Source organism: Melanotaenia boesemani, chromosome 23 (genome assembly GCF_017639745.1).
Source record: "Melanotaenia boesemani isolate fMelBoe1 chromosome 23, fMelBoe1.pri, whole genome shotgun sequence".
Classification (NCBI taxonomy): domain Eukaryota; kingdom Metazoa; phylum Chordata; class Actinopteri; order Atheriniformes; family Melanotaeniidae; genus Melanotaenia; species Melanotaenia boesemani.
In genome coordinates this window covers 12,290,569-12,312,864 of record NC_055704.1, presented here as the reverse complement: position 1 = coordinate 12,312,864, position 22,296 = coordinate 12,290,569, and the positions used below count along the sequence as shown (strand labels likewise).

The 22,296-nt window shown below is 40.4% G+C and overlaps 1 protein-coding gene across 3 annotated transcripts; it reads left to right on the top strand.

The window, feature by feature from the left end:
- The first annotated feature begins 248 nt into the window (after positions 1-248).
- On the top strand, positions 249-22,287 carry nap1l1 (nucleosome assembly protein 1-like 1). Of its 3 annotated transcripts, XM_041977251.1 has the most exons (16): positions 249-385; positions 4,969-5,007; positions 5,752-5,840; positions 8,547-8,649; positions 11,728-11,869; positions 13,380-13,472; positions 13,775-13,903; positions 14,095-14,166; positions 14,254-14,393; positions 14,691-14,836; positions 14,924-14,943; positions 16,083-16,205; positions 16,336-16,368; positions 16,481-16,531; positions 17,980-18,016; positions 20,444-22,287. In XM_041977251.1, the coding sequence occupies exons 2-15, from the start codon at positions 4,991-4,993 to the stop codon at positions 17,983-17,985; spliced, it is 1,164 nt and encodes a 387-aa protein (XP_041833185.1). In that variant the 5' UTR covers positions 249-385; positions 4,969-4,990; the 3' UTR covers positions 17,986-18,016; positions 20,444-22,287. The 3 variants fall into 3 exon arrangements, with proteins under 3 accessions (XP_041833185.1, XP_041833184.1, XP_041833183.1); XM_041977250.1 differs by lacking the exon at positions 17,980-18,016 and having other exon boundaries at positions 13,380-13,460; XM_041977249.1 differs by lacking the exon at positions 17,980-18,016.
- Positions 22,288-22,296: the final 9 nt, after the last annotated feature.

Below are 22,296 nucleotides of genomic sequence, written 5' to 3'. Positions count from 1 at the left end.
TGCTGATTATGAATTTAACAGTGAGGAAACTGAATTTCTAACAATAGACGGAGAAGGACAGAGAGCAAGGAGAAAATAATGGCAGCGCATATGAATAAAATGATGAGTTCGAGGATTAAAATGGTGAGAAAATGAAGATGATGATGGTTTTCATGATGATCCCTTATTGTCTCCTCTCCTAGGGGCAACCTCGCCGCCGACCCTCCCATAAGCAGTGTTGCCTCGGCGACTGCCGGTTTGCGTGATGACGTCGGATATATATGAGCGCAGGCGGCGGGATCTCTCTCCCTTTTACCGCCATCTGAGCGGAGTCTCTTTCTTCCCCGGGACTCCTTCGTTGCGCAGCGCCGCTCATACAGCCCAGCCTCTGGCCACAAGAAAGAAGGTAAGGGACAGGACTTGGGAATAGCTCGGGGGCCAACGCCCCAGAACTTGTTCGTCGTTTCAGAAGTTAAATTTTCATCTGCTGCCTAAACAAATAGCGGTGAAGGAAAACGGCTCTGCTTTGCTAATGCTAGTCAAGCGAGACACAGGCAGCAGCCATTGAGGCTGGCTCCACCATGATGAGTGTTAACGTTAAAACGCGATTTAAAAAAGATAGTCTAAAATAACGATTGTGCTCAATACATTTGGCCTCTCAATAGATTTGCCAACAGATTCACTCATATTCACTACTAAACGTTGTATAATTCCCATATCTCTCGTCATTTTCCGACATTTGTTGACACGTGTCTCATATGTTGTATTTTTGGACTTGACCTTATTTTTCTCAGAGTGGGGAATTGTGGATGGGACTGGACTTTATGGGATAAATCAAACGCCGTCTGGTGTAGCTTGATAGCCGGTTGCATTACGTAAGGAAAGCTGGTTGAAACGTGGTGCTTAAGTGATGGCACCACTTCCTAACTGGTCCATATTATATAGTTACAGCACCCTGTCTGTAAAGGCTGGTCCTCCCACTTGCTCAACCCAAATAGTGCGCATCAAGCTAGCAGCACATAAGCTAGCTTATCTCACCAAACGGGTAAGCAAAGCGCTGTCAAGACCGGGTAGGCCGGCTAAAGTTTCTCTGTTTACTAGCCAGGGGCTCGCCTTGTTTGTTGGAAGGAATACGTGGAAGTTTATGGTCTTGATTTTAGACAGTAAATGGTTCAACAGGTTGGTCGTCTTGCTTGGGCTAAATTAAGTTGAAAATGTGGTCTAAGACCGGGGATTTTATTGTCAGTCATTAATGGTTTGCCAGACTCCAGCATGCAACACGTGGTCGCTGTGCAGAAAGAAAAAAAGCTTTCTCCACAAAGAAAATGTTTGTCCAGTGCAATATTTCATCATGGCAATGATTATATATATTTATATTTATACTATTTTTTTTAAATGTTCATATCCGAAAAGTGCACAGACCAGCATGCATTTAACGGCTTTTTAAACCACACTGAGTAAAATGATTAATTCCTTAAACTAAACACGGTCACTTTATAGCTGTTTATTGGTTAGTTTAAATGTATATTCTTTTTATTGAACTTGTATTAACTTTTTTTTCAGAAAATACTTAACCACCAGATGACTTTAATGTTAGCTAGGACCCCCTTTTAAGCCCTTTTGTCTACATCGTTATACAGGCGTCCATTTTTGCCCATTAAAAAGCAAGCACTGGTCAGCTAAACACCATTCATTTGTATTTTTGAAAATTAGCTATACTGTCACTAGAATATCGATCTATAGATCTTAAAGTAAAGTGATAGTTGGGGAGGTGTAAATGTCTTGGATTTTGTAAAAAAAATTGGGCTTAGGTGCTTACATTAAGCACAGGTTCATTCGTGTATTTTTAGCTAAAAAGTAAAGGGATTATAGGATATCCCTGCGTCATAATAAAAGGTTGAATCTGTTGAATAATTGGACTTAATTGAAGCTACTGAACACAAATAATGCTGCCTTCATCAAGATGAAACAATTTGATCCATCACCTCAGCTCTACAGCTGAGTAATGCTGAACATTGGCCACCTGATATCAAGATAGTTGCAATATGATGGTCCTGCTTAAATGGCTGAAATTTCTGGGCTTTTGTAACATAAAAATGTTTGACAAATGACAGGTGAAAACTGTTGCTGGCTTCAAGCTTGGACAGACAGACTGCAGTCAAAGATTAGGAGTGTTTTATTGGTAACTTTTGTCAGGTTTTCTTTTGGTGGTTTTTGGACCTGCCATGCTCTCGGGTTGTTTACGGATTGTGGTGCCTGTTTGACAGTCCCAACACCCCCAAATATATTAACTGAATTAAACATGTTTCCTTGTTTTAAAAGTTAAAGGAAATCCTTGTGCTTGAAAGGTTTTAAACAACAGGTGTTGGCTTGTTTTTTAGCTTCAATTACCTAGAACAGAAACAAAATGTTTTCATGATAAATTGAGTATTTTTCTATTCAGCTTATCATTTCAACTTTTGCCATCTTACTGAAAGGAGACCAAACTCTTATGTAACACACAAACTTGAATAAATCCTAAGTTTTTATGGCACCTCCATTTGTTAATGAGTTAATACAATCATATTGCGGAGCATAATATGACTTATATTCTCAGAAATGTCTAAAATAGATACTGTTCTGTAACAATAAGCTGTGATGTGACCACCCCTGGAATAAAGGGGTTTTTGGAGTAAGCATGTGGCCCATTTGATTTAAGTCAAGTGCCTTGTCCCTAGGCCTGTCGCGATAAGCAATAAGTCAATTAATTGAACGATAAGAAAATAAGAGCACGATAAGTTTGCCGGCCGCGATAATTTTTTTTCGTCCCCCCTTTACCATAGACTGTGTATGACAATAGGTTTCACTATGGAGTATTTCGACTAAACGCTCTGGTTTCTTGCGGAGTGATCTCTCCAGTGTCACACTTGACTGCAGCATGTTGCAGCACGAGCCGGTAAGCCGCATTTGTTTTGCACGGCTGCCAACACGCAATGGCCGTGAGACTTGCGTATTTAAGTGGCTTCTCACGCTCTCGCGCTAAACCTCCGATTCTCATGCTGAAATATGTAAATAATAGATGCAAGCATCTCCTCTTTTATTGTTTCGCTGCTTCCCACATGTAAGCAGAACACACACATTCTAGCTTACGACGTCAGTACAAAGCCCCCACTTCCTGGTCTACCGTAATAACCCCTGTAATCCGCAGGCACATTACGCAAATAGAATCAGCCTATATACTACCGTATATGACAAAATACACATTAAGAGCAATGCCGGCTAATCGAGAGGTTTGGGAGGATTCCCAGTGGGCCGCATAACTTTTGGGCCGGTGTCCCGGCGTATGTGAATGTGGTATCCCAGCTAACTGCTGGGTTGTAGTTACTTATAAGGCCAACAGAGGGCAGAATGACTTTGTTTCACAAGCAGTAGATTTTGAAGAGCAGAAGAAGAACACGGGTTTTTGTTCGATGTAAAGTGCTGAAGTTTGGTTCGTCATTAAAACCGGCATGCTTGTCTACTTGTCTGGAGTTTATTTGAAGATGCAACAGTGAAAAAGGCGCTTTTATTTATTTAGTTTATTGACCTTTGAAAATGTGTACTTGCATTATTACGGCATATGTCACTATATTAGTTGAGAATGGTCTCAAAATGACACATTAGCGCTCTGCGCAATATTATCGTTTATCGCGATAATTTCTGAGAAAATTTATCGTACAGCTAAATTTGTTATCGTGACAGGCCTACTTGTCCCTTTTAAAAGCAGGAATTATTTTGTTTTAATTAAAGAAAAATAATTTGGAAACAGGCAAATGAAATTCTTCATCATGGGAGCTAAGTGAAGCTGATGTTCCTTAATGGTGTCATATGGTCTGGTTTTGGGGCACAGAGTAGATATTTGAAAATCCATATTTTCATACTTAAGTCTGCAAGGTTCTTGTTTTGTAGGCAGAAAAGGTAATGTGCTTTGATCTTTGCATGCAAGCTGCTGAAGTAGCATTGATTGGTGCTTAGTGTTTGTATGCATTTTTTTTTTGGTATTTTGCAGGAGTAGGACTACATGATTTTTCTTTAAAGTTTGCGGAGCAGCATTAAACTTTATATATATAATTATATATAATCACAAAAACAGCTGTAGAGCATCCACCATCCACTCCATTCATGCTACTGGTGCAGGATTCAGACATTTTGACCAGAAACCAGTACATAAAGGGAGAATAACACCTGAGATGCACCTTCAGGGACTAGAATCTTTTAGCTTGACCTGCAGCTTATTTTCATGTTCTGTGCCAAGTCAAATTTACATGCACACTGCAGCACATACTGTAAGATCATGTCTGAAGTTAATCAGCATGAGCTAAGAGACTAAATTTGCTTGAATGTTTGCAAAGAAGAAAGTTTGCTACTTCAAAACCTAATCGATGTAGAGCAGAGCAGATCATTCAGGCAGAAGTCAGTCACTGTGTACTGGCTTTTGGATTGCATTTTACTCAATATTTTGATGTACTCAACATTACGTCATAACCACAGGCACAAAGCCATCAGGTGAGAGAGGGTCTCACTTGATTCTTGACAACATGGACGACAACTAGTTTATCTTGGGAAGTGGACAGTCACACATTTGCAGAGTAAACTGGAGAATCCAGCTGCAGCAGTGACAGTCTTGGTGAGACATTTGCCAGACATAAAGCTATGCATAGCCCTGATGCTTCTGCTTTAGGTTGCATTTTCTTATATTTTTTTTAACAGAACCCATCATTTCCTGGATGGAAGTTTCAATGAACAGCTAATCTGGTAGATGGTGAAAAGTCTGTTCAGGTTATGGACGATTACTTAAATTGCAACTAGTTTTAACATCTGATTAAAAGATCTTGATGGGCTACTGAAAATGTGGGGCATGCTTATCGCAATAATTAGTGCTTTTTGTGAAGCTATGTTTTTAACGGCATCATGTGTTGGCTGAAATTTGTTTGCATTTCTGAACTATTGTCTTTTTTGTTTTCTTTATAGCAAAACCTGAGACTCAGCTAAGATGGCAGACATTGATAAGTAAGTACACCCTCTACTACATTTGGGGTTTATGGTCTCTGACATTTAAAGCGCACCTGGGTGTGTGCAGGATAACTTTATTAAACCTCTGCAGAGCTGTGCAGCAAGATATTTCCCCACAAACCTTTAAGGGAAAAGGTGCTTCCTAAACAATGACTGGAGTTCAGCTGCATTCTCATAATTTTCCACTCTACATACATGACATTTGGTTAATGGACAACCCCATCTCTCCTTTAGGAATGACATCCCAGTGATTGTCACAACCTGCACACACACAGATACAGTCCTTTTGCTGTTGGCCATTGATTTTTCACCCCAGTCTGCAGACTGACAGGTGGATGAGAGGCTATGCTGGTGTAGCTGTTTCATGTTAAGTGTTGAGCTCTGCTGCGCTGCATCTTGAAGTAGGGTGTCATGTTTCTGTGCTTGAAACAGCATCATGGAAGAAAACAAACTCCAGTTTTGATTACTGCAAGAGATTACACAGTAACATGGGCTAAGAAACAAAATGTGGATGAATAAGATGTTATGGTTGACAGGCTTGTCGGAAGATTCTGGACTTGGCGCTTGTTTCTTAGTCTTCTGAACTGCTGCAAACAAAGGAGAGAGAGTTGCCAACTCCCTCAGGCGAAAGTCAGAAGTAGTTTGATTGCATAAAATGATCACCAGTCATCAAAGAGTCTGAAGTGTCTGTGTTTTGGCTGACCTTCACTTCCTCCATTTCCTCCCTGTCTCCTCGAGCAGCAAAGACCAGGCTGAGGTGGACCCGGCAGACATGGAAGATGTGGAGGATGTAGAAGAGGAGGAGACTGGAGAAGATGAAAACAGCAAAGGTAAGCAAATTCCATCTATACAGTCTTGTCTTTAACATGTATTGCAATAAAAAATAGATTGCTAATTTGAAATAATGGAGATGTCGCAGCCGAGGTGCAGAGCCTTGATATTGAATCATTGAGGTGTATTAAAATGTCAGCCCAATGACGGCATGATTTCTCGGAGCTCCTCTTGTTTAAACCTTGCAAGAGTTTTTTGCACAACATAATTCTAAATTGCTGCTAGGAGCTGGGAGGCTCTAATCGGCTTTAAGTTGGATCCAGATGACATTTGTATATGCTTTTGATACAGAATGAATCATATGACGCCTTGTATATTAACACACTCTGCTTGTTGTAGATGGATATAGATGGCTGTTTTTGCCTCAGCTTTTTATAGCCAGTCTGAGCAGTCTTAAAAGCCAGGGTTGAAAGAAGGCTCATTTCAGCTGCTTGCGACTGATCTGTCATAGCAGCCTCACTCGTATACAAGATCTGAAAGATGAAGATTATAAATATACTAATATCCACTGTTAATATGAAGTGCAAACTCACTGTTTTTAAATCAAGGCTGCATTGAAACACCAGTAATGTCAGCTTTGAAGATTGATGGAAGAGAATGGATATATTTATTTTTTTTTTAACAGGCAGTGTTTTTAGTTATAAACAAATCATTGTCGTGCTTTATTAAAATGATACCTCAAATAGTGATGCATCAGAAAATACTTTTTCCCAAAGATTTCTCCAGTTGCCTGTTCAAACTTATGTACTCCTCTATATGAGCTTCTGTCATATAGAGGAATACATGGAGCGTGGTAAATTTTACAGCCAACGATATTTATTGTGCAATGGTTTTCGATTGCAGTATTTTTTTTTAAAATGTGATAGTTGATGTGTTTTATCTTTAAAAAACGTGGCCACGTCCCTTGTTGCTGTTTAGCTTCATTGATTTTACGCCACCATGGAAGGGTTTTGCGTTGAACACCTAACATGAATTATCTGTACTGAGTGATGAATGTTAGACTCCCTGAGTGTGTCTCAAACCGCGCACTTACATGAGTGCACTGGAAGGTAGTGCGTAGTGCGCACTAAGCACTACCTTCTGTAGTGCACACTATCGTGGGTTAGTCCTGATCCAAATTGAGCACCAACGTTTTGCACTTACCGGTAGTGACGTACCAGCTTAGCAGCGCCGCTCTGTTAATATACTTTTTTTTTTCTTCCAAAATCACGTTAACATACGTGTTTGCATGTCATCATACTTTTATGCTATTAAATGCCTTTTAAAAGGCCTCATTAGTGAAACAAAGAACTGTGGCCTCCACTGTACTATTAATCTATCTCAGTTGATAATAGAAACCATCAGCACACGTTCATGTGTCTTTGCATGTCTCCCCCATACTTGTTAGTATAAAGTGCAATTTAAAACACTAATAAAACAGCTTTTAAATAAGCAAAGATATCTTAACTGAATTAAAGTACGTTACATTATACATTTGTTTTTATTGGTGTTTACACTGATACGTTCACGTCTGCAACAGGAAACCGATTTTACTAGAAACCATCATTTAAAATATGAAATGCAGTAATGAAGACGCTAAAACAGGGATACAGAAAACATTTTATTTAAACTTTTTATTAAAACATTTCTCTCTTGCCACCTCTTCTTCTCCACAGCAGCATCCTAGCCCGCAGGTGGTAAATGCCTCAGTGCCACTGCTGGCTCGGTAGTTTGATGCCACAGTGACCTACGGTGAACACAGAATGGCAGGTTATATAAAAGCAAACATTATTATGTACTTTATGGGTACTTTGCAGACGCTTATCTAAACTTATGTACGCTGTACTTCGTCAGCGTTACCATGGAAACGGGCCGGTTCTCTAAACCAGCGGTGTTTCCTAATCAGTTTTCAGATCAAAGACCATTTCGTTTACGCCAGAGACCCCGCAGTGCTTAATCTGGAGGTTCAACAATCATGAATAAACATACAGAACCTATAGCATTAATCATTTTTAACACTTATAGCCCATCTAGATCCGCGAAATCGGCTATAAAACTGCTAACATTTACGTTGCTAACTCTACTGCAGCCTCCAACAAATGATCAGATCCATAACTGTCATCAGGGATAGAAGAGATAAGAAGCATGCTGCAGTTTATATTAGAATTATGATCAAATATCTTCATACTTACAACAGTTGAAAATACCCTCCGCCTGCATCGGTACCGCTGAGTCGGTGGCTGCCAGCTCGAAAAACTGGTTGAAAGTCCCTCCCCTTCCGCTACGTCAGCAAGATGGCGTCCGTTTAGTGCGTGTAGTGTCCATCGTTTCGCACTAGATTTTTGGCCGAGTTTAGGGCAGCATCCGGGTACTTTCAGTGCACTGAGTTTTTACTGAAATTTCTGTGTCAGCGCACTAAGCACTTAAATGTAGTGTTCGAAGTATAGAAGTGCGCGGTTTGGGACACACCCCCTATCTTTCTAAATCTTATGTGTTTCCAGTGAAGCTTTTTGTATAAGCATCATGTGAGAAGTTGGCATTGTATAGCTTTCTTTTATTTTGTATGTGCAGAATAGACACTGCACATTATTTGATGTAACTCAACTCAAATATAGTGCAAAGTTTGCAAAAGATTAGATAAAAATCAGGACACCTCAGATTATGGGATGATGCAGTCAAACACACTGATCATATTCCACTTGTCCTTTTTCTACGTTCATCCACAGCTCGCCAGCTTACTGTGCAGATGATGCAGAATCCACAGATCCTGGCTGCGTTGCAGGAGAGGCTGGATGGTCTGAACGGCTCACCATCGGGGTACATGGAGAGGTAAGGCATCACTTTTTTTTTTCTCAACTGTCTTCCAACATTTGCGTTCCACTCGCTCCCATGGAGCAAGATCAGTTGCAGCGTAGGTTACATACCTGCTTGTTGAACAACACTGGCAGATTTTCTCCACATCTTGTGTCTTGAGTCTGCCGTGAATTTGCAAACTAAAATAATCAGGAATTTTTTAAACCAAAATCTGCTTAATTTCCCAAAGCAAACTGTAATTTATTCATCATGCTCTCCTTGTCAAGTTTGGTTTTTTATTTCCTTTTCCAGGTTTTCCATTGTTGCTTTTTAACTGCATGTCCTGCACTTTTATTGTATCTCCTCACGCATCAACTCCTCCCCAGTGACAACCTACAGATATTCAGTCTGAGACTGAAGCGTGTCCTTCTAATCTCTCTCAAATGATGTCTCTAAGCATTCACACAGAACAAATGACCATTCGTGCTTGGAATTGCCTTGGATCTGGACCATTTGTCTGGGCTGCTCTATCCTGTTGTTTGAACATGGCTTAAGTAGTAACTGTGCCTTGATTAGAAATGCTTCTGTGCAAAGACATTTCAAGTTCAGCCACACTTGTGGTCTGCAGCAATTTTGCAGTGAAAGCCAAACCACTAAATCCAGAGCGTACGCTTCAGTAGACGATATTATCAAGCAGCCTAACACCGTCTGAGCTCACTTGGTTTCACTGTGGAGCTGTCAAGTTGCTCCCATGAAAATGTCAAACATCAACCCACAGTTGGGTCAGTTAATCATGTCTGTGGCAGTGAAGCAACAAGTCATAGGTGCAGAAGCACTCGTGTCACTGTCTGCAGGGACTTGACAAACCTGTTCCAGTGTTTCACCTACCATTTGTACTGGAGAGGTGTTAGTGATCAGTTAGGTAGGTTATCAGTTACATCTACAGAGTTTATGAATAGCCTACATGATTCAGGAGAGCTGATTTTTAAGGTTGAGATTTCTAACATGTTCAACTAAGAGTCACAATTGTTGTTTGCAGGGTTAGTGGTGCTAATGTGATTCCAGTTCCTAAACAATCCCAAGTTTAGCTAAATAGTAATTCACATTCAGGTTCCTCTTAGGCATACTCTGTAGATTGAAGGGTTTTCTTACCTTAAAGAACATAAGAAGGCATCCAAGCATGTGCTGCTTTTGGCAAAACTTGCACTAGCAGCTCAGCCTTAGCTGCTGGCTAGCTACCTAATTTATGGCAAGAAATGTGGCTGCATTTCCCCAAAAAAGGGAGAGCTTTGGTTTCTGAACTCTGACACATCTGTGCATTCAACCCTCAACACCTGGGTGTTTTTGTCCTGTACAGGACACTTGGCTGGTCTGGAAATGTTGAGATTTCTTTAAAAGAATTAAACATAGGAAGGGGAGAAAACAAAGATTTGGCTTTTATTGCTCAAGTTTAATTGATTGGCTTCGGCTTTGTGAATTTATTCTGTCAATACGAGTGTTTTTCATTGATTTTTGTATTTGCATATTGAAGCTGAGAAAGGACTTGATAAGTGATATTAAGACTCAAAATACTTCTCAATTTCAAGTGCAAGCTTGTCTCAGCTGTGGAACATAAAAACTGTTCTTGACTGTCATCTTTCAGGGAGATTGTAGTCTGTGTAATAAGCTGCATAGGCCAATGTTCTGGCATGAATTATCCATAAATGAAGAACTTCATAATGAGTCATTTTGTGTGAAAATGGTAAGGGACATTGGCAAGTATGCCTGCCTGCCACTTGCAAGTCTGCACATAACTGTTGAAACTAGTTAATTAGTAATGTTCAACATATGGGTTACAGATGAGTACCAATCAATATTACTCTTTAGAACATCTGTTAGCAGACGTATAGTCATTCAAAAGATGCTGTAGGAATATAGCTGTGTCTTGGCTGCAGGGCTGTACCACCCACTGCTCCTCTCCTTTGCAAAACCACCAGCAAGTAGCTCTTTGATCAATGTGTCAAGTGCTTGGCAGTCACCAGCAAACTCGCCAGTTACATCCCTGCACTTGGGACCAAATATGCTCCCCTTTGCCAGGATAGTGCAGGCGTTTGAATTTGTCACACTGCAGCGAGACTTGACTCTTATTACAGCTCTTCAAGCCAGGTGGCCAAAACTTAAAAATCATGCCACTGCTTCCTCAGCAATGACTTGATGTTTATAAGTTGTAGGGTAATCAAATTAGTTTGTTTTGCTTGAATTCCCAGAACAGATAAGTTTACTTGGTGCATTGATGTTTTAAAGATGCATTTTTTTTTAGCTCTGTCATTTGAAATAAAGTCTTGTTTTGGGAAGGAGGTTAATATGGCCTGACAGATTAAAACGAGGCTGTGTTGGTACATTTTGAAAATATGGTGTTGAATAACTTAGCATGACAACATAAAGCTGATATAAAACCAGCCTTAAAGATCGGGATGCACAGAAATGAAAAGAAATGGTGCATTACAAGCGCTTGCACAATTATGTAGATAATAAAACTGCTGCACTCCAGGGCACATGAAAGCCCTAGACCTCCCCCCCAAAACAAAAATGCGTGTGCACACACACGCACCTCTTTCATAAAGATTACAGCCAGTTGAGTGTTTGGTTTAAATATGTTGGCAGAGATATAAAGTAAAAAAACAAATGTCCTTGTAAGACCTTTTAAAAGAGACGCTGTTGAGGATCCCTCTGCATCGTCCATGGAAGGAATGAGGCCATGAATACCCCAAGCAAACACCCGTCAATCTACGTTCGAATAATGTATGGTTTCTTTACTTGGCTGTTAAATAAAGCAAATCTAAAATCAGTGGTTTGCACAGTGCACTAGGAGGCTGCCCTGACTTATTGAAGCTCCACTGGGGACCCTGCAGTCCTGCAGCGTAAGGCTCAAATCCAAAGCTCTCAGCAGTTTCCGTTGAGGCAGGGTCCCCTTTCTCTATTAGGCAGGTTTTTATTCTAAGGTTTTAAATTTAGTGAAAACCAATCAGAAATTTTTATTTTGCTTGCATATTCAGCCACTGAGAATAAACGGCATGCATGTATGCTACTTTTCCAGGACTGCTTTAACGTCTCTGCCCGTCTGTGTCTTAACAGTTTACCAAAGGTTGTGAAGAGACGGGTTAACGCCCTCAAGAACCTGCAGGTCAAATGTGCTCACATCGAAGCAAAGTTCTACGAAGAAGTACATGCACTGGAGAGAAAGTATGCAGCCCTCTACCAACCTCTCTTTGACAAAGTACGTTGTTTTCTTTATCAGCACAAATACTCCAAGCTTCATAAATAATCGTGTCTCAAAAGAAGTGAGATGCAATGTTATGGATGCATGCATGTGTCATTATTGATATCTACAAGGAGTGTGGATGTTTGCAGGCAGTCCTTTTCATTCTGCTGGTTTTGGTCCATGTCACCATTCCTGGTTCAGCTTTTGTTACAGTTATTCAGTGCTTTATCACCTCCTCTAATTAGATAGATCATGTAAGAAACATTCAATTTGCAGCTAGATTTTGACCCTGGCAGTCCCTAATCGTATCAGCTGTTTCTGTTTTGGATTCATTAAAACTGAAGATGAGTCAAAATTAACCTCATTGGGTTTATTCTCCCTGGAAACTGGTGTCTGAACCTAACATTTGTGTCTGAGGTGAAGGAAGCATTGCTCTAGAACAGGGCTACTCAATTCGGTCCTACGAGGGCCGCAATCCAGCAGGTTTTCCATGTATCCCTGCACCAACACACCTGAGTCAAATTAATGAGTCATTGTGTAGAACCTGATTGGCAGTTAGAGCATATTTAAAGCTTGGCATCATAGATTACCTGCAAACACTGGATAACCTAGAGAGCACACAGAGTAAAGATGACATTAAAGCTTTCCAATTATTTTCAAATCCTCAGTGAAATATTGTTGGTGTTGATGTTTGAGCAAACTTGGGACCCTACATATTTAGATTAACTGCATTAAAAGACTATTGCCCCGTTTCCACTGAGTGGTACGGGTTGGTACGGTACCCTATTTTATTTCAATTATAAAAGAAGTCCATACAATCAACTATCATGTCGGGGTCTCCTTCAGTTGGAGATCCGTGGAAGAATGGTAGGGTATTGTTGGGGTGGAGGCACATTGGGGGACAGAAAAGCGTGAGAGGTGAACACTTCGTAGAAGTCACTTGTTTTGCTTCACCGTTCACTCAGCGCTGAAAATATATGAAAAAGGTGCCTGTTTTTTGTTAGTTACCATGTTCGTTGTCACACTAGTATGACACCACACTGGAAATGGAGCAACAGTGAAAAAGGACGTGTTCTGAGAACACGAGTGAAGTTTCTCTTCCTGTAGCTGCACCGTACTGGCGTCATAAACCAATCTTTACCTCTGGAAACATGACTCAGCAGTATTGATAACGATGTTCAGTTTGGAAAAGTGCATTATGAAAACTTCTAGAGAAACTTGTTTTCTCACCCAGAGAATCCACTCACGAACCTTTGTTGACCTTTTATATGCCAGGCAGGCAGAATGTTGCTCATATTACAATAAAAAGCTCGATAGTCTTGTTTTCATATAAACAAAGCCGACATCAAAACAGCCACTTTCCTGATATCAGCTGGTGTCAGTTCTTGTCGAAGCAACTTCAGGATTTGCTCTTAAACAAATGATTATGTCTCATTAATGTGGGATTTGTGTACTTTAGCCAAAGATCGTTTTGTCTAAAAATGAACACACTATATAAACTATTTTTTTTCTTATTTGCTTACAGAGAAGTGACATAGTGAAAGCAGCTTATGAGCCCACAGATGAGGAGTGTGAATGGAAGGCAGATGAGGAGGAAGAGCTCACAGTAAGTAAACAGGTACAGGTGATGTATACAACAGCATGCTTTCTATTTGAACATCTATCTTATGCATGTAACTTGTTGTTTCACCTCGGGCAGAATTAGCTTTGCTTCCTGCATGCAGCCAGTTAAGATCATAGCATTTAAGGTGAGACGTTTCAAAGCAGCCGCAGTTAAAGAAACAATGCAGTGTTTGTTGTAGCATGAACGAGGCTGTTTCCTCTTGTTAATCATTTATGCTCCAGGTAGTTAGAATCTCCTGTTATTTATTGGTGGATGTGTGAAAATGGAAATGCTGAAAGAGAATGGCTTTTTAATAGGATGAAATGAAGGACAAGGCCAAGTTGGATGAAGAGAAGAAGGACGAGGAGAAGGAAGATCCCAAAGGCATCCCAGAGTTCTGGTTAACGGTTTTCAAAAACGTGGACTTGCTCAGTGACATGCTGCAGGTAGGTTCAGCCAAACTGCTGGCGAGGCAGAGAAACTGGGTCACAAACAGTAGCTGCTTTCTGTAATAAAAACCTAAGATTTGCTTCCACCTGCTGGCCAGCATTTGCACAGGCTGTCTCAGAACTTAATGAAAAATGGTGCCACATAAAGTTCCCTTGTTCTTAATGTTGTCATTCTTTGTCCTCCGTAGGAGCATGATGAACCCATACTAAAACATTTACAAGATATTAAAGTAAAATTCTCAGATCCAGGGCAGCCTATGGTGCGTCTACTCAACATATATTTCAAATGGCTGAAACCAGTAAGACAACTGAAGAACATTTAATCACCACCTCTTCTCTTCCACCAGAGCTTCACATTAGAATTCCACTTCGAACCCAATGACTTCTTTACAAATACAGTGTTGTCAAAAACCTACAAGATGAGGTCAGAACCTGATGAGAATGACCCCTTCTCCTTCGACGGACCAGAGATCATGTCCTGCACAGGGTGAGTAAAGCAACTACATAAATGTCTTGTGAGCAAAGATGTTTACTTTTATTTATTAATAGTCATGAAATGGGTTTAATGTTAAAACCAAGCTGCTTGAAATTAATTAAGCTCTTGAAACTTCTTTTCATATAGTTTTATAAATGTTTACCTTTTCCATTATCTCTCTCAACTTTTTTGTTCTGAGTCATCATCAGCTGCATTATTTTTTTTAACCATAAGACGTCTTTTAAGATTCATTATTTTAAAACGGCTGCATCCTGATGTTCTTCTCTGATGCCTTTGTTCCTGCAACAGTTGTACGATTGACTGGACAAAGGGCAAGAACGTAACATTGAAAACAATCAAGAAAAAACAGAAGCACAAGGGTCGCGGCACAGTAAGGACGGTCACCAAAACGGTCCCCAACGACTCCTTCTTCAACTTCTTCACCCCACCAGAAGGTGATGTTGGAGAGACTGAGATTATTGTCACAGTTTAGTTTGTGCTTTAAGATTTTCTTGTAATAACTTGATTATTTTGTTTTACAGTTCCAGAAAATGGAGAACTGGTAAGTCTGGAAGTTTCCATTATACATGATATCTGTCGTTTTTACACTGAAGATGTCTGCATTCATAAACTATGATAAATAATTATTTTAGTCATGTGATCATGCACCTATTGTACCGTTTAAGTTCACTAAAGCTACAAATTTGATGTTGTTGGTCCTGTACACATGAGCATGGCACTTGAGTTTTTCTGTGCATTCATGTCCATCATCCAATATTCAGTTTCAGATCCTGAAACTGAATTTTTTGAAGGGATAAAAGACTTTTTTTTTTTTTTATTCCCCAGGGTGAGGATTTTCACCAACTATGACTAATGTTTAAAAACAGAGGTTTTGGAATACAGTGTCAGATGGTGCGCCACTTTTTTCTTGGTTTAACATAGCTATATAAGAATATGCTCCGATCTCACCTTCGTTTTCATGCCAACATATTGCTTAGCCAGGATGACGCTAATGTTAACTTTGCTAAAATCCTTCACATAAACCGTTATATTGTAGAGTGGGGGCGTTTGCGCATGCAATAGTGCACGGCGCTGCATAAAACAGCCCTGATGCAGAGCCGGATGCTAATGTCAACAGGTTTGGATCCTATGTGGTTGGATCTTGCGTAGGTGGGACAACTTTGAGAAGGGATTGGTTTTCACAGAAAAATTTGCTTTCACCCATTCACACACACATTCACACCCCGGCACATCGGGAGGCAATATGGGGTTAAGTGTCTTGCCCATGGACACTTCGGCATGTAGTCAGTGGAAGCCTGGAATCGATCCGCCTACCGGTTGGAAGACGACTGCTCTTCCTCCTGAGCTACAGCCGCCCAGAGGAAAGCTGTTTTCAAAAAAATACCTGCGTTCATGTTCTTTGTCTTGGATCAGATGGTGCTCGTAGCAAACCATTAAAAAAATGACAGGCCTGCATCTTTGTCTTAAAGATGATTGTTGGCTAAATTTAGATTTTTTTTTTTTTTTTTTGGTCCTGACAAAAGAAAAAGTGGGAATCTCACTGTGTTGCATGATAGTTAAGCTGAAACTAAGAACTGAATAAAAGTGAGACTGTTCTATTCTGGGACTAATGAATCTGCTTTGGTAATGGAAAAACATGGAAGACAGGAAGCACATGATTAAGAGTTGCTCTCCTTTTAGGACGAGGACTCGGAGGCAGTTTTGGCTGCAGACTTTGAAATCGGTCACTTCATCCGCGAGCGCATCGTACCTCGAGCTGTGCTCTACTTCACTGGGGAGGCCATAGAGGATGACGATGATGATGTGAGTGTTGCTCTCAACATTTTTCCCAGCTTTGGCCATTATGCTCAGGCTTGACTGATAAGGCTGCATGACAATTAAAAGTACAAATGCAGAACATATGTCTAATCTAGTTAATGTTCTTGAATTACAGTATGATGAAGAAGGAGAAGAGGCAGATGATGAGGTAAAACAGTAGTTAAACTACTTCAACTTGAAGAGGTGTAGCTTCCATGCTGCATCACGGGGGATGTGTTGAGGGAACGGGGGGAGACTGAAATTACCCTGTGTGTCATTAGGAAGGTGAAGAGGAGGCAGATGAAGAGAATGACCCTGACTATGATCCCAAGGTGAGATAACGCACACACTTTTTCCTCTTACAATCTCTGGTGTCCTGAGAAAGACCTTGCTCAGCATTTCTCAACTTTGTTGGCTCAGGATACTCGCACTGAAGGCCACGAGTAGCTGCAGTTTTCTCAAAGCCTTCCACAGATCCCGAGTCACTCAACTGTGAAAATGTCTTTGCCCTTAGCTTGTAGGTAGACAACGGTTTTACCGACCTCAACATACAGAATAAATATTGCCAGATGCATCTCATTTTTAAGGTAGCTTTTGTTTTATATAAGCTTTTGTGTCGTGATCTTGATTTGGCTTTTCAAACCAAGCTGAGAAATGAAAGTCCAGTTCAACACTGTTTTCAGTATATTCCTAACCAGACAGTTAATGCTGCATGTTACTAAAACATAAACCCTGACCTAAAGAAACACATTGACCCAGTATGACGTGGTATATTGTATGCACTACCTGTCAAAGGTTTGGGCTCTTTAAAAATGACTGTATCCAAAGCTGTGGCTGCTACTGTATTTACAAATGGACTGTCATGTTTGTAGGGATGCTCCATGCATCAATAATGGCCATTCAGTGACAAAAAATTCAGTCGTAGTATAATTTTAAACAGTTTCATCTAATAATATGAAGCATGCTTTTCTTTCTGCCCACATCTGCTTTCTGTGTCTGTTACTGTTTGCATTGAGGTCAAGATGAGCTCCTCACACACAAATACCATCCAAGTGCAGACAACTGTTAAAGCCTTTTTTTTTCTTATTAATGGTTATTGTACCTTGTGCATGCATATCACAGAGTAATCAGGATTTAAAGTCTGGTATTTGTATTGCTTTGGCTGTTTACCTGCAGTCTGCACAGTTTCATCTGATCTAAAAGAAATAGACCTGTTTTGTTTTTTGCTGTTCATGTTGAATGTTCCCAAAAATGTCCCAGTTCTTACATCTGATTACTAGAATATCAGGATAATTGGTTATTGTGCAAAAAAATTCTTTATACCAAAAAAGACAGTCTAAACACGCTAAAGTTTAGTGTAATTAAATGACAGGTTTCCCATCTACTAGGCTTTTAAGTTATTAGGTTTAGTTGGATTTTGATCAAGTAAATATTGCTGAAAAACTGGACTGACACGTTAACTGTGGGGGGAACAGCCTGTAAGCACCCAAAAGACACAAGAACATCTTAAACTGTGTTTGTGGGATTCTGGGGAACAGGATAGGTCATAAATGTTGACCACTTGGCCTGAGATTCATGTCATGACCAATTGGAACAGCTTGTAAAATTGGCACTGCACTTTTGAACAGACAACACGTTTGCTGCTTCTTTGCTGAGCAAAAAGGTCTTTGACATTCTGTATTCTGCTAGTTTTTTTTTTTTTTCCTATTCATTAATGTTTCTTCATCTCCAGTCACTTTTGCATCTTTTGTCAGCTACTCTTTAAATTTTTCCTCACTAGGTTTAAATGGTGACTGTAGAAAAATAACCCTATCCTGGTAGGTACAGTTTGTGAATTGTCAGCTTACTACCATCACACCCTTTCCCACCCCTCATTCCACACCTTCAGTTTTTATTTTCCGCCCCCCGTTTTCAATCCGCCATCACTCTGCACTCCTCCCCCGCCCCACACATGAGCGCCTTTTCCTCTGCCGCCGCCTTGCACTCTTCTGATTTACTAACCCACTGGTTTGCTGTTGTTTATTTTTTTTAGTTTAACCTATAATGAGATGGCATTTGCACCTGTATCATTTCTGTATGTTGAAGCTTGTCCAGCCCTGGCTTGTTCATGTTTTCTTTTGTTGATACGTCTTCTGCACAAACTCAGGCTAGTTTGGACTTAGATCAGGATCAGGATTTGTCCATAAATTGTTTTTTTTTCTTTCAGTGTGTTGTTAAAACCCATGTACATGTCATTGGTCTGTTCCTCATTAGTTTTGTCTTGAGTTCTGTTTGGCTCAATCTGCTTTAATGCTAGGCTAATAGCTTTTGAGGGCTGTTTCCTCTTGAAACAAGACTCAACCAAAACTTGGCAGGTTCCCAAAGCACACGAATTGCCAACAATGCCTGAGGATGCCATCACTGTTGGCAATAACAACCTCTCTTGCCTATAAACTTAACTGGCTTCAGTTGTTTGAAATAATCAACATCTAGGTATGTCTTTCAGCAGATGGTAAATGGTCCCCTGCTCTAAAAGCACATATCTTACTTCTTAAAATGCTTTCACAAAAAATTAAATGTTAGAAACTTGAGAGCTGATTCCAAGCCAAACATACATACCATGGCTAAATGATCTTTTACTGTAATTCAGGGTGTCGTCAGGCCATCAAGAGCAGCCTGAACAGCTGCAGAATGCCATCACTTCTGCATGTGTGGGTTTTCCGCTCAATGGTGGGGACTCAATTATCTTTATGTGCACTTTTTATATCTTTAATTATGCATCTCCTTTGTTTGGTGGCTAATACCTTCATTATCCTGAGGTTATGTGATTATATCTTAAGCTGTAGAAATATATTGTTAAAATAAGCAACTTTTGTCATGTCGGTTCTCTTAAGTATGTGATGTTCATAGCTCATCACCATCCTTTTGTGCAACTTAAACTCCCAAACATGTTAGAGCTTCAGCAGTGGGCTGATTTGGGGCAATCCAGTGTAGTTTGTCGGCCACTAAGCAACATTTATACCCCCATCCCCCAACCGTTCATTCAGCTTCCCCAACAGGCTTTATGTAGCTCCTGAAATTCACTATTTATCTAGATTTACTGTTATCTGAATTAAATTTTCCACCTATGAAAGTTAGCTCCTAAAGGCAGTGAAATGGCTGAGTTATAGTCTACTGTCTTATAAAACAGGACCAAACATAAAACCTTCTCCAACTCGGAGTCAAACTAAATGTGAAACCAAATTGCTCAGTAGTTGCAGGCTAATTTGTTGCCTTGTTTTTAGGGTTGAACCTTGAAAAGTTTAGCCAAAATCTAAAAATAAAGACTCGTCTGCTTGCCATAGCTTAGGCTTAGGGACCTCAGTGATTTGCACTGTCATTCACTGCTCATGTAAAATTGTGTGATCAATGATTAGCTGAGGCTTTACTTCAATTGTTATCAACTTTATTTGTAGCAGCTAGCCTAGCATGAAGAGTCTTATAGGCAATTATATGCAAAAGACTGGATAAAACCAGGTGACTTTATTAGCTTGTTTTTGTGTAGTGAAGTCTGTCTTTTGTGTAAATCTCTAACTGAACCATTTTTTCGCCAAAGTCAGTTTTTAAAATGGTCACATCAAGAGGCCCATGATGACTTGGAGCATTTATATTAATACATCAACCTGCTGTGACGCTTTAGTTTTTACACAACTGGTGTCAGAATAAAGAGGTACTGGAGGCTGGACGTAAACTAAATCTTCATGGCCATCCAACATCCTCCTTTGCATCCACCTGATCATAAGGGGAAATAAAACGGCATCATTAGGATGAAATCTAGGCTTTTTTTTTTTTTTCTTCTTTTCAGCTGGAGTTGGTTAATTAACATTTCCAACTGTGCTCAAACTCGGCTGGTCTTCATCTGACCGGTGACTGTATTAAAGCGTTCAGTCCCAAGAACAATTGGATTGTGTGATTCATTGAAGTGACAAACTTGCATTACAGCCCTTGACACAAATTCAGGATAAACCTCAGAAATGAACATTTCTAATGTAGCGGCTTTGTGACCTGTGGAAAAAACTATCTGTTTTTAGAAAGAGGGGAAAAATGGCCACCATTTCCATCTCTGTTGATTCTTGTCACATAGTCACAGTGAGAGGACATGGTCTTTTTGAGTTTGTAGCTGCTTGTTGAGTGTTTAGGCTTGAAGTGGTTGTGTAGTTTTGGTTTTACTATGTGGAGAGGTCTCAGACTTGACTGAACCCCACCCCACTTGTGATTTCTTGCAGAAGGATGCAGCCCCCCCAGCTGAGTGCAAGCAACAGTGAGGCCTTGCCTGACCACCTTGAGGATCAACTGCACTGTAACAGCTTCTCAAATAAAAAAAAAATAATAATAAAAAATCAAACAAAAAAAATAGTTACTTATCGCCTTATAATGTTTTGTATTTTTCTTGGTAGGGAATTTGAAGAAAAGGTTTCAAAATTTTTGTTACAAAATCTCATGGTATTATACTGGAGCTGTTTGGCTCAATATATATAGTATTTTACTAGACCTATTCTTTTTTTTCTCTCTACAATAAACTATAGAAAATATCTTCCTCAAAAAAAAGCATGATCTTGTTTCTTCACTGCTAAACTAGTTTGGGTTCTTGTGAAGTTTTTTGTTGTATTTGCTCTTAGACAACAGCTGTGGTTTAGACTGCGATGCAGTGCTGTCAGTTTCGACGCCCTCCTTTCTCCTACCAAAGTTCCAGGTTGGTTGGTTCTGATCGTCCCAGGTCGTGTTTTTGTTTCATTTCTTTTTATTTTATTTTATTAACTCTTAGTGGGGCCTTCAGCACTTGGAAAAGCACTGTAGCATTCCCAACCCTAGAGACGTAGGACATATGGGTGACCTGCAGCTGGGTGTCCATTCCAGTTTATCCAGTATTCCTGAGCATGGGATCTCAAGTTGATGTTTGTCCACCTCCTGTGCTACTCACTGCTTTCCACTCGATACATTCCAGTAAGCAGTACCATCAGTGAACCCAGGTCTGCCGCTCGGCAACTGGGCCGACTGTTAAAACGGATCAAAATGAAGCTTGTGTCGACTTGCTTGCTCCCAGCTCGGTTGAATCTCTCGAACATTCCAGAGAATTCCTTTGAAGAGGCGAGTGAGATATTTTGACAGGATGGCCGGTCCAGAGGCACCCAGTCCCACTAACCTCACGTTTCAGGCTCCTCATAAGCGCACTGTGGCGTGACTGTCGTCTTATCTATTGCACTTTGTGCTAGTGTGTAGTGTACCAGTGGCGTCCTGTCATCACTTAGCTGAGTATTCCTTGTAAGCAGCACTTTGTATGATCCCCTCTATCTAAAGGGCCTAAGGGGTGAAGGCGTAACCCCGCTCTGTGGAGAGTTAAACTTTAGCCATCTGGTTTAAAGTGCTTGAGCTTTTGTACCAGGGAAGGCACACTTCAAAGGTGCTTTGCAGGAACAAATGCGAGCAGATGTAGCACAGGGGACTAAAAAGATGAAGTGTCTACCTGTCAGATTCGTAACCCACTCCCAATCTCACCTTTTTTTTTTTTTTCTTCTGTCTTCCTTCCTTCCTCCCTTTTGTCCCTTAAAGTTTGTGATCTTTACCTCTTGTCTGGTCAGATGAGTTGCAGTCCTCAGCCAAACCCTTGAGGTCCTCGTTTCATTATTTTTTTCTAAATCACTGTGAAAGACGGGAAGTGTGATAAGGCCGCTGTTTCGGCCAGTGACCCACCACCCCCACACCTCAGATTACTTTGTCACCCAGAAGGCTGCAGAAAGGCATGTCAGAGCAATATGTTTAGCCAAGAGGTATTACCAAGAGAAAGCCTAGCCTGCCTCCCTTACAATCCATTTTAATGCCTTTCCCCCCCTTTAAGTTACAAAAACAGCCAAGTGCTGGTTGTGTTGGACAGCATTATGCCTGCTGTGGAGAGTCAGGGTATCTCTCATTCTGCAGGGAGTATTAGATAATGTTCAAACAGAAAAGGACATGATGGGGTTTCTGTGGGGTCCTTCTGAGCAGCTGTTGTCAAGGCAAAATGCTATGCTACAAAATACTAATGTACTCAATAACTGTACGTGTATGTTCATGAATAAATTGGTTAAACATGTCTTTGGCT

Bases quoted from the DNA above. Each gene is read 5' to 3' on its own strand.
- nap1l1 (XM_041977249.1), top strand. The intron at 14,944-16,082 runs GTAAGTCTGGAA...CTCTCCTTTTAG, and splicing joins TTCCAGAAAATGGAGAACTG to GACGAGGACTCGGAGGCAGT. The intron at 16,206-16,335 runs GTGAGTGTTGCT...CTTGAATTACAG, and splicing joins TAGAGGATGACGATGATGAT to TATGATGAAGAAGGAGAAGA.